This window comes from Zootoca vivipara, chromosome 12, assembly GCF_965207765.1.
Source record: "Zootoca vivipara chromosome 12, rZooViv2.hap1.1, whole genome shotgun sequence".
Classification (NCBI taxonomy): domain Eukaryota; kingdom Metazoa; phylum Chordata; class Lepidosauria; order Squamata; family Lacertidae; genus Zootoca; species Zootoca vivipara.
The window spans coordinates 53,031,888-53,043,187 of NC_142595.1; the positions used below are offsets into that span (position 1 = coordinate 53,031,888).

Below are 11,300 nucleotides of genomic sequence, written 5' to 3' on the forward strand. Positions count from 1 at the left end.
CATTGCGAGGGGGCGCTTCCCCAGTCCCTCACAAACGGGGGCTGGGTGCGATGGCTCAGTGGTGAGGGGAAAGGCACTCTGCGTGCGCTCAGGGGCCCCAGCAACTCCTTCCTGCGTTCTGGGTCTCTTGCTTGCTCCCAACCATCTTCTTCCCACTTTCTGCCGTCAGGGGCTTAAAGGCGGCTGCTTCTTCCCTCCCTCCACCCACCCAAAATGTGGCTCCCCTCCACATTTCGCAAGTCCTCACCCCGGTCCAGAATCAGGCTGCAACGGAATGATACTCTTGGCATGCTCAGAGGAACTCCCGCCGCAATTACCCCTTCCTTGGTTGTGGCTGAAGCCTGCCATTTAGCCCCCCCTACCCCCCCCAGGACCCCCTCCCTGGGCCCTCCTTGCACCCTGAACTCAGTGCCCAAGCTCTGCGGTGGGACTCAGGAAATCCTCTCTTTTCCTGCCCTAGTGCAAACTAGGAGGGAGAGGACGGGGGCAGGAAATCTTGGGGGGGGGGGTTGAGCTGGGAGACGTGGCCCCAGGGCCCTTCTCTGGGGTCAGGGTGAGGCGGCTGGGTTTTCACCAAAGGGGGATCCCCCTAGCCCCCCTTTTCTGAAATAGGGGGCCTCCCACACCCCCTTCCTTCCCTCCTGGCCCTGCCCAGCCAGCCTAGACCCCCCTCAGGAGACCCAAAAGTGTGCCCCCCAAGCCCACACTGCAGTGTTAGTGTGGCCCCCCAGGGCCGAGGGAAGGGGTCTGCCTCTCTCTCTCTCTCTTTTTTTACCTGAGTCCGGGGAAGCTGTGCACGAAGGACCTCGCAGCCCAGGGACCCCGATTTTGTGTGGGGAAACCTCACCCTTCATCTGCCACATGCAGAGAAACAGCTGATTCCCCACTTCCTGCCTTGCCCGGGGGGGGGGGAGGGGGAGAAACCAAGGCCTGGCTGGGGGGGGGGGCGTTGGGTGGGGCAGGGGACCCTGGTGACGGAGAGGACGACCCATGACCTCTTCCTGGGCCCAGCCCAGCCCTCTTATCATCCACCTTTGCTTGGGCTCTATCTCGAAGAAGCTGGAAAGAAGCAGGTGACGCAAGGGAGAAGAACGGACTCAGAGGCGGGGGGAACGGTTTATTGTAGCTGCTCTGATTCGGAAGGCAGAGATAGAGACAGAGGGCAAAGGTGCTCCTCTCGCTTCTAGGCAGGAAATGCACCTAAAGAATCACAAAAATCATCATGTTGGCACCTCCGGGGGTCATCCAGCCCAACCCCCTGCAATGCAGGAATCTCAGCTAAAAATATATAGATATATCACGGGATCGTAGAGGGGGAGGTCGGTGGGGGAGCCGCACGAGCAGGAAGCCAGCGAGGGATCAGTGGTAGGTTTCCTAGAAGGGAAAGACAAAAACAAGGCAGAGCGTGAATGTGGGGTGGAGGAAGGGCTCTTGTGGGGAGGAGGGCAGACTGGGCCCAGTCCAGCTCAGCGGCACAGGCCCAGAGGGGTGGGGGCTGGCTGTCCCTTCGAAGGACCACAGGGGCACCCCACTCTAGCTGGCCAATGGGGGGGTCAAGGCACAGCTACGGGTCTTAGAACTGCAGAGATGGCAGGGACCCAAGGGTCATCTAGACCAACCCTGCTGAAAGACAGGAATCACGGACTCTACCCCCGCCCTCATTTTAAGCTCTCCATCTCGCCGCTGGGACATGTTTGCTTCTTGGTTAGGACGGCAGCAGGAGTTGGAAGCAAGGAGGGCACTCAGGAAGCCCCCCAGGAAAGAGCGAGTCCCCCCCCCCAGACATGCCCCATTGCTGCCTCCTCCTCCAGAGAAAGGGGGCTGCAGGAGGTGCTTGTGCGTCTCCCCCCATCCACCTTCCTGCAAGGCCTCTGCTCACCAAGAGCCGCAATGCCACTGAGTAAATAATAATAATAATGATATATACTGTATTTTTCTGTGTATAAGACGCCCCCTATTTTTGGGGACTCCAAATAGAGAAATGGGGGGAGATTGTCACCATGTATAAGATGACCCACAATTTTGAAGATAATTTTTTAATTAAAAAAACCTAGTCTTATATGCAGAAAAGTACGGTATTTTATTTTATTATTACCTGGATATTAATTAACTAACTTTGCATATCACCCTTCACCCGTAGATCTCAGGGCGGTTGACAACATAAAGACACAAGCTAAAGAAGCACAAAATACCAGAAAGAAGAACAAATACAGACCAATAACTCACCCCCCCTCCATAAAGGGGGGTTGGGCTAGAGGACCTTTGGGTTCCCCTCCAGCTTGACAGTTCTGTGGTTCCAGGAGCTCAGTGGGGCTTCCTTTGCAGGGCTGCTTCCGACTGGGCTCCCCCCCCGGGTTGAGCTAGGGAGGTGGCTGCCTTTGGGGGGGGCAGCAGCAGACCCACCTTTTCTTCCTCGTTGCAGGTTCCGCAGACGCAGCCGAAAAGCCCGTTGAGGACCTGCAGGACGCAGAGGCAAAACTCCACCAAGCCAGAGGCCAGGATGAGGGAGAAGAGGATGACGTTGAAGCGGGTGACGCCGGGGGGGTCCAGGCAGACGTCCCACAAGCTCGTATCAAAGAGGTAGTTCTTCTCGCTGGAAGAGAACGGGGCAGAGAGAGACGGGTGGCTTCCTCATGCTCACAACTGTCTTCATCACACCAACACACACGTCTGGCTCACAAACCTGGGACCCACATAAACAAAGAGGGGGGCATTGAGCCCTGGACCCCTATTCCACCCCTGAATGAGAGGAAGTGAGGGCCCCCAAACTGGATGGCTTCCAAAGGGGGTGAGAGAGATCCAGGGGGGAGGAGAGGGCTATCGAGGGCTGCTAGCCCCAATGGGGTTATAATTCTGGAAACCGCAGGAGGGGAGAGTTGCTCTTGTCTCCGAATCCTGCTTGCGGATCTCCCAGAAGGGGCACCTGCGAGAACAAACAGGATGCAGGACCTGGGGGGGGGGGCGCACTGGCCTGACCCAGACTTAGGATGAGAGAAAACAAGCAGGGCCATGGCAGAGTCTGCTGCCTTGAAGGGCCGCCCTCTCTTTGCCTCCCGCGATGCTCCATTTCTATACATTTGTACATAAATCAAATACCAACAAAAAAGCTTTGTGCCTCCAGAGCTCTTTCCTTCAAAGGGAGCCTGGTTAGCGCAGCCCCTGGAACTCATTGCCACTTGAGAAGTCCGGACTGAGTAATGTCTCCTTTAAAATAAATCACAAACACCGCCGTGCCTCGCAAGGCCTGCTCTGAAAAGCTTCCCATGCACAACACCCTCCAGACCCCTCACTCACCTGAAGTCCTCCACGCTGCTCTCAAAGGGGCGGCCCCACCCCAGCGTCCCGTTGGTCAGTTGGTACTGGCACAGGGGCCCGTGAACGAGGCCCAGAGAGGAGGTGGCGACGGCGTAAACGGCTCCCAAGGCCCCCACAGCTGCGAAGATGATCGAAAGGAACATCTGGGGAGGAAATGTGGGTCGGGGGTTAGTGGCCAGCCCCAGGGAAGGAAGAGCCCTGGAACTGGGACTTGGTTCTGGGTGGAACACAAATTCCCCCTGAAAATATATATATCACCTCCTGGCAAATAGAAGGGGAAGAAATGGAGGCAGTGAGAGATTTTACTTTCTTGGGCTCCATGATCACTGCAGATGGTGACAGCAGTCACGAAATTAAAAGACGCCTGCTTCTTGGGAGAAAAGCAATGACAAACCTAGACAGCATCTTAAAAAGCAGAGACATCACCTTGCCGACAAAGGTCCGTATAGTTAAAGCTATGGTTTTCCCAGTAGTGATGTATGGAAGTGAGAGCTGGACCATAAAGAAGGCTGATCGCCGAAGAATTGATGCTTTTGAATTATGGTGCTAGAGGAGACTCTTGAGAGTCCCATGGACTGCAAGGAGATCAAACCTATCCATTCTGAAGGAAATCAGCCCTGAGTGCTCACTGGAAGGACAGATCCTGAAGCTGAGGCTCCAATACTTTGGCCACCTCATGAGAAGAGAAGACTCCCTGGAAAAGACCCTGATGTTGGGAAAGATGGAGGGCACAAGGAGAAGGGGACGACAGAGGACGAGATGGTTGGACAGTGTTCTCGAAGCTACGAACATGAGTTTGCCCAAACTGCGGGAGGCAGTGCAAGACAGGAGTGCCTGGCGTGCTCTGGTCCATGGGGTCACGAAGAGTCGGACACGACTAAACGACTAAACAACAACAACAACAACATGTTGGGAATCACATGGCAGGACAGGGTCTCAAACAGAGATGTGCTCTTCCAAGCCCACATTCCCAGCATGTTCGCACTCCTGTCTCAGCGACGTCTACGCTGGCTTGGCCATGTCTATGGAAGAGGGCAGGATCCCCCAAGGATAAGCTCTATGGGGAGCTGGTTTCCGGTACCAAGCCCCTTGGCAGACCAACTCTGCACTACAAAGCTGTCTGCAAACGTGACATGGAGACCGGCGACGTCAACCCCGCCATGTGGGAATCCCTTGCAGGAGATCTTGGTGCCTCGAGACGGGTAGCCAAGTCCAGAGTAATGAAAAGAAAATAAATGACCGGCGGTCACTTCTCTTCGCAGAAAGTAGAAAGGGCATGGTGAGGTTTCCCGTCACGTCATGAGTCAATCGTGGCTGCTCCCCGCTGCCCTCCATGGACAAAGAAAAGGTTTAGGCAGGGGAAAGCCAGGATTTATGAGGCAAAACTCCTGGCGATGTTCCCCAGTAGGTTCTGGGGAGCTCCCTGCACCCTGTTGTGGCGCTCAAGCCCGTGTCTGCTAACTCGAAAGGCAGAGCCGGTGTGACCTGGGTGTCCCTGCCATGGACGAGCCTCCGTCTCCGCCATGGTTTGTGACTTGTTCCTCCATAATTCGGACAATTGGCATAAATCAAGAGGCGCTCCTGGACCGACATACAGGTGAAACTCGGAAAATTAGAATATCGTCAAAAAGTGCCTTTATTTCAGTAGTCGAAACAAACAAACAAACAAACAAACAAATAAACAAAATTCCTTCCAGTAGCACCTTAGAGACCAACTAAGTTTGTCATAGGTATGAGCTTTCGTGTGCACGCTCACTTCTTCTTATTTCAGTAATGCAACTTTTTATTTTTTATTTTTCTTTTAATTTTTACAAATGCTTTCTTTTGGAAATTCCACAGTAATAAAACCAATAGTTACAATAATACAAAAATAAACATCGCTATTACATTTCATTAATTACATTCCACTTATAATTGACCCGCCTAACGAAAAATAATTACAATGACAACAAATCAAGGCTTGACATATTTTGCTTTGCATGGCTTGCATCTATCTCATATATTGGTTTCACCTTTGAAGTTGCGTTACTGAAATAAATGCACTTATCGACGATATTCTAATTTCCCGAGTTTCACCTTTATGCTAAGGGGCTGCAATCAGTCAGCTGCCGAAAGGACTGAGCTTGGCCCTTTGAAGGTATCTGAATCTCCCCCCCCCCCTGAAGCTTGAGAATCCTTACAACAGCCAGGAAAGGAAGGGGAGGACCGTGACAAGGTGCTTTGTGCTTTCTTATGGTTTTCAAATTGTCTCTTTTCTCCTTGTCCTCCCCTGCAAAATGAAAGAGACATGTGCAGCCGCTGTTGTGCTATTCTGTTTGTTACTTTGGGAAAAGTGGGGAGGCTTTTGATTCATGCTCAACAAGGAACTTAACAAGTCTTTACTATGCCCTTCCCCCCCCCCAACCGAGGCTGAATGGACTTTATTTAAAATTATTCCTGGACTGGGCTAGGAGTGTGGATGGAGCAATGTAGGGAAAACAGAATAAACTGCTGCTGAACAGATCTGGCAGAGAGGCTGAATTTGAGGAAAAAAATCTTGTTTCTAACTGTGTGCCGAGGAAGAACTCCAGAGCGGAATTTTAATGGCGGAGACTGGAAATGCACTCTGTGAGTTATTTATGGCTGCAGCTCGTCTGCTTGTCCGTAAACAGCGGAAGGAACGCAATGTGACCTTGTACCATCCCAATAAACACTGCAAAGAACTGGACAATGGAAGATAGTCATGAACTCTCCCAACAAGGTACACAAAGGAGTACAGACATGAAACGGATTACTTATTTTTAAGATGCAATGGAGGCACGGATTGTAAGGTGGAAAAAGCGGCCAGCTGGAAGAATGGTTTAACGGCAAGTGAAGGACGTCTACTAGACTCTAAATAAGAAACAATGCGGCTATGCGAGGAAATGTTGATGATCATATGCTTGGAACCAGAGAGGGAAACCTGATTTTAAAGAAATTAGATTAAATTAAATTGGTTAGAGTTGTAATAATTTGGAAATTAATAAAAATAATTGGGATAGGGAAAAAAGAAAAGAAAAAAAGCGCCATGGTGCCTCTGCGGCAGCAAAACCGGACGCTGTCCTCTGCCCCAGCTGCAACAAAACATCTCTCTCCTGTATCTCCTGGGAATTTGTGGCACTTTGTCCGCTCCCGCCCCTGCTCCACGCTGGCATGTGCAAACGAACAAGGGAGTGGGGAGAGGTTAGGCTGCCAGAAAAGCAGAAGTTTCTGCCCCACATCTCACCCCACAGCGGTTCCCACAGCAGCCTTTGCGCCCGGTGGCCTGGATGTGGACGGCTGGAACCATCACCTGGGGAGGAAAGAAGACTCGTCAGCTCAAGAAACATGATGAAAATGTGTCGTCGTCCCCGAAACACACAAATAACCCCCCCTCCCCGGGACTCCTGTTTTCCCATAGCATCCTGCCCCCCATTCCAAACCCACAGCCCAGCTGTTGGCAGCCAGCCTGGCATTCAGATCCCACTTCTGCAGGAGACAGGACATGCCCTCTCTCCTATTCCCCACCCACCCACCCACCGCAGGGGGAATTCTTAATCTGTATGGCAAGTGGCCCGCTTTTCAGGGTTGGTGTGTGTGCAGCTGATTAATAAGAACGGTTTTCCAGCTTCATTCCACTTACTGCGCGCACACGCACACACACACACAGAGTCATGAGGTGGTCGCAAAACCCACTAAAGGCAATTCTCCACCGAGATGCGGTAGCCACGATCCCTGCCTTGCCGGGGGCTGGACTGGATTACCCTTGGGTCCCACAGGCCACGATTCTCAAAAAGCTCTCAAGGCATCTTGCAAGGAAAATGAAAACACCTCAGGAGGCGAAACTGCCCAGGATCCTTCCCTTAAGGGCTGTTCATCCTGTCCCAGAGAGAGTTGAAGAGGGGGCGGGGAGGAGAGAAAGAGCCGGGTTTCTACACAGACCCCCCCAAAAGTCTCCTCTGCCAGATTCTTCCTTCTGTTGCAAAGACCGTACAGGATTCCTATTACGGCTAATAGCGGCTCCCTCTTGCCGCTGATGCTTACCATGATACCCCCTCCGATGAGCCCGCCCAGGTAGAGGATTTCGGGGGTCAGGTACTCTCCCCAGTGGTGGACATACTGGGTCTTCCAGTCTGGGAAGGCAAGAATGATGTTGCACACAATGCAGAGGAGAGCGAAAGGCCAGAGGGCGGCCCCCAGCACGCGGGAACAGGCCCCCGTGCACATGGCAACGCCGAAATGGGGCTCTGTGGGGCAAGAGGCAGCCTTATACGCCCAGAGGGGGCAGGAGGGGTGGCACCCGGCAGACTCAGGTGCGGAGGAGGAGGAGGAAGTGGGCACCAGAACGGGGAGAAAAGCCTTTGGACTTTCCCAGCACATTCGGCTCGTAAATGCCACCTTTGTCCCCTCGGATGCCATCAAGCAAGTGGGGTGAGCAGATAGCGCCGCCGGGGGCAAGGGGTTCCAAAGGATGAGTCAGAGAAGCGTAGAGGTGGAAGGGGCTCCCAGGGGTCATCCAGCCCAACCCCCTGCAAGTGCAGGAGTCGCACCTGATGCGATGGCCGCCTGACCTCTGCTTAAAAGCTCCCAAGGAAAGAGAGGCAGCCCCTCCCGAGGTCATAGAATGATAAAACGGCATTTCTCTCATAAAATCTACACCCCACATGACTGTAAAGAGAGAAAGACCCTCTCACAGCAGTTTTACAAAAAGATAAAATGACCAAGAAACGTTTCCAAGACTTTAACATACCCAAAGTTAAAAGACTGGAAACTTTCTAAGCATCTGGGACGGGTTGTCTAAACAAGGAAGTTTTTAGTGGGCGCCAGGAAGAGAACAGGGATGGTTCCTGCTTGATAACATTCGTATCAACAGGCAGGGAGTTCCAGAGTGTAAACGACCCACTTCTTACAAATGTGGAAGGGGTATTGTGCCAACTCCCCCCAACCGAAGCCCTCAATCTTGCAGGAAAACTGGTCCCAAGTTTTTAAGGGCTTTGTGTACTAATAGTAATGCCTTGAACTTGGCGCAGTAGCAAATCGGCAGCCAGTTCAGATTTCCGGCACAGGTGTTGCACACTGACAAGGCCTCCCTCCCGTCAGCAATCGTGCTGCAGCATCCTGCACCAGTGGCAGCTTCCAGATCAAGAGTAAGGGAAGCCCCACAGTGAGTGCATTGCAGTAGCCCAGCCTTGAAGTAACCAATGCATGGATCATTGCAGAGTTGGGGAAACCTCCGAGGGCTGTCTAGTGTGGGATATTAAGCTGTCAGTCAAGTCCAACATTCTGAGAGGACTAACTCTATGTGGCAGGCAGTTTTGTCGGTTGCTGCAAGGAGTCTTCTCGTGACTCACTACTATCTAGTATATAGTTTATCTGTCACGTAACCTAAGCCTGCCTTCAGGAACAACTCTGTAAACCTGAATGAATCTGATAGTAAAGTAGTTTATGTGAATAGGATTCAGATTCATGTGTGTTTTCTTTAAGAGGGACAGAAAGGGATTATTATCAACCTGGAAGGTATAATTATTGACAGGACTCCCAACGAGTTAGCAACCCGCTTGCCGCTGCATAAACTCAAACAGGGGATCGTTTAAACTCTGCTGAATTATATAAACGTCCCCACATCTAGTACAAGCCCCTGCAACACAGGGCTCCTGCGTCCTGCCCATCACCTCAAGACCGCTAAGGGGATAAAGACAGGAAGCAAAGGAACAAGAGCCAGAAGAGGCTCGAGCAAGCTAGCCAAGGTGCATCTGGCAGGGGAGTGTAAAAAAAAAAAAGTCCACCAGGGTCACTAAACAGAGGGTCTTCTGTGGCCACTGTCAAGGTGTTTCTGGGCGCAATTAGGACAAGGGTTCAAAGCCCAGAATTAATTGGAATTCAGGTACCTGTACTTGAAAATATTTATTTCGTGGAATTGTAGTGTTGGAAGGGACTCCTAGGGTCTTCTAGAAACCTCACGCAGGAATCTCAACTAAAGCATCCATGGCAGATGGCCATTCAAGCTCTGTTTAACACCCCCAAGGAAGGAGAAAGTCCACCCCCTCCCAAGTTTCCACTGTCAAACTGTTCTCACCGTCAGAAAATTCTTCCTGATGTTGAGTCGGAATCTCCTTTCTTGGAGCTTGAAGCCATTGGCTTGGGCCCTCCCCTCTGGAGCGGCAGAAAAGAAGCTGGTACCATCTTCCATGGGGCAGCCCTTGAGATATTTGAAGTTGCCTCTCCGATCTCCTCTTGGTCTCCTCTTTTCCAGGCTAAGCACCCCCACCTCCCTCAACCGCTCCTCACAAGGCTTAGTTTCCAAATCCTTCATCCTCTTGGTCACCATTTGTGTTTGGGGGCGCAGAGCTCCGCAGCTCTTGGCTGGGGCCGTGGAGTCCACCCAGACCCTCCCCTCGAGACCCAACTCCTTCCCTGAAGACTTGGAAGGGCCCCCCATGCCCTGGCACAATGACATCCGCCATGCCCAAGGCACGGGCCCTGCTCTCTGCCTGCCGCGCAGGGTCCTCGCTAAGCAGCTCCCACTCTCCGTCGTCTCCCTCGTGCTCAAAAAGGTCTCCGGCCACCAGGACGTCCCCCAGTGAAGTGCCGTGGACCAGCAGGCTGACGTCGTTCCCCGTGTGGCCCGGGGTGGGCAGCACATCCAGGTGCCCCACGTGGAGTGGGTAGGGGAGCCCCCGGCGCAGATCCGTGGGGAGGTAACGTCCATCAGGCCGGCTGACGTCCGTGCCCACGACCAGCAGGGCCTCGGGGAAGAGGTTGAGGTTGCCCACGTGGTCAGAGTGGCCGTGGGTGCAGACCACGTGGCAGATGTCTCGAGGGGACACGCCCTGCTCGGCCAGCCCCGCCAGCAGCCGCTCACGGCCCCAGGGACCCCCTGTGTCCACCAGGGTGAGGTGGGGACCCAAGACCAGGGAGACGGTCCCGTCCGCTCGGGTGCTGCCATCGCAAAGCTCCTCCGAAAAGCCCTCCTGGAGGACCAGCACCGAGTAGGGGGAGCCAGGGATGAGCCGTGCAGGGAAGGGGGCTGTCCGTGGCTTCGAAGAGGGGGAGGCGGGTGAGCGGTGCGCCATGGAAAGGGAGATCTGGAGGTGAAAGGGTCCTTTCTTTCTGCCTGGTGGAGGTGGCGGAGGGACGGCTTGAGGGCAAAACTCCCGGCAGGTCCTGGCAAAGCAGATCTTGAAGACCTTTACGGAACAGGATAAGGAAGAGTTAAAAGGGTCCCCCAAAAGTTCATCTAGGCCAACTGCCTGTGGCACAGGGATCCTTGGCTGGGGCATCTTTGGCTCTGCTTGCCAACCTGGCAGAGATTTCTGAGGCTGCCCTTTGCCAGGAAAAGGCTCACACAGAGGAATAGAAGGTAGGCTGGGGTAGTAAGAGATGCCACTGCAATGGCCCTTTGCTCCCTTGACTTTTGGGGGCAGGAAAGGTGCCCTGAGAGCCACATGCCGAGAATCAGGGGTGGGGAGAAGGCAGCTGTAACCTTCACCTCCCTCCCCAGCAACATGAAAACGGGGCCTTCTCTGTGGTGGCTCCCCATCTGTGGGCTGCTTCCTTCCCCAGGGAGGCTCCCCTGGTGCCTTCCTTGCATCTCATAAAGGCCCAGGCCTTGGGCTGACCTGCGTGGGTCTGTCTCTCTGCATCCCCCCCCCCTTTTATACCGTAAACCACCCTCGAGAGAGGCAGGCAAATTGAAGAAATAAATAATTTATTCATACCTGTAAAACCACCTTTACATACAAAAACGAGAACTGCTATAAAAAAAGAATAAAAGCAATCATTAAATTGCAAGCAGTGACAGAAGTAAATAAACCTGTAGGTTTTTTTTCTATTTCCCACCCCGTGACGTCACGTCCGCTGCACACACCGCCCCCAGACCGGAAGTATGCGCACGCGCGCAGGTGCCGCTCTAGCAGCTCTTCCTCTGTGTTCTCGCCTCAGCGTCTTCCTCCGCCGATTCTGGGAGGAGGAGGAGTGAGCATGCGCGT

The 11,300-nt window shown here is 53.2% G+C and overlaps 3 protein-coding genes across 3 annotated transcripts in view; all 3 read right to left on the reverse strand.

Moving 5' to 3' along the window:
• LOC118095408 (transmembrane protein 272-like) overlaps positions 1–903 on the reverse strand; it is a 7,075-nt gene extending 6,172 nt beyond the window's left edge. Inside the window, exon 1 of the mRNA XM_088655981.1 lies at positions 776–903. The gene's annotated coding sequence lies outside the window, so the exon portion shown is untranslated. The remainder of the gene's footprint in view (positions 1–775) is intronic.
• A 199-nt stretch (positions 904–1,102) lies between these two features.
• Positions 1,103–7,571, reverse strand: LOC148684151 (transmembrane 4 L6 family member 5-like). Its single transcript, XM_088656032.1, has 5 exons — positions 7,357–7,571; positions 6,560–6,625; positions 3,295–3,458; positions 2,404–2,593; positions 1,103–1,374 (listed from the first exon to the last, which is right to left on the reverse strand). Exons 1-5 carry the CDS (start codon positions 7,537–7,539, stop codon positions 1,360–1,362), a joined length of 618 nt encoding a protein of 205 aa, XP_088512158.1. The 5' UTR covers positions 7,540–7,571; the 3' UTR covers positions 1,103–1,359.
• MBLAC1 (metallo-beta-lactamase domain containing 1) lies at positions 1,103–11,186 on the reverse strand. Its single transcript, XM_088656033.1, has 6 exons — positions 11,031–11,186; positions 9,389–10,499; positions 6,560–6,625; positions 3,295–3,458; positions 2,404–2,593; positions 1,103–1,374 (listed from the first exon to the last, which is right to left on the reverse strand). The coding sequence occupies exon 2, from the start codon at positions 10,383–10,385 to the stop codon at positions 9,606–9,608; it is 780 nt and encodes a 259-aa protein (XP_088512159.1). The 5' UTR covers positions 10,386–10,499; positions 11,031–11,186; the 3' UTR covers positions 1,103–1,374; positions 2,404–2,593; positions 3,295–3,458; positions 6,560–6,625; positions 9,389–9,605.
• Between the last annotated feature and the right edge of the window lie 114 nt (positions 11,187–11,300).

Bases quoted from the DNA above. Each gene is read 5' to 3' on its own strand.
- MBLAC1 (XM_088656033.1), bottom strand. From the start codon at position 10,385: ATGGCGCACCGCTCACCCGCCTCCCCCTCTTCGAAGCCACGGACAGCC.
- LOC148684151 (XM_088656032.1), bottom strand. From the start codon at position 7,539: ATGTGCACGGGGGCCTGTTCCCGCGTGCTGGGGGCCGCCCTCTGGCCT. The intron at 6,626-7,356 runs GTAAGCATCAGC...TTTCCTCCCCAG, and splicing joins TCATCGGAGGGGGTATCATG to GTGATGGTTCCAGCCGTCCA. The intron at 2,594-3,294 runs GTGAGTGAGGGG...GTTCTCTTCCAG, and splicing joins AGCAGCGTGGAGGACTTCAG to CGAGAAGAACTACCTCTTTG.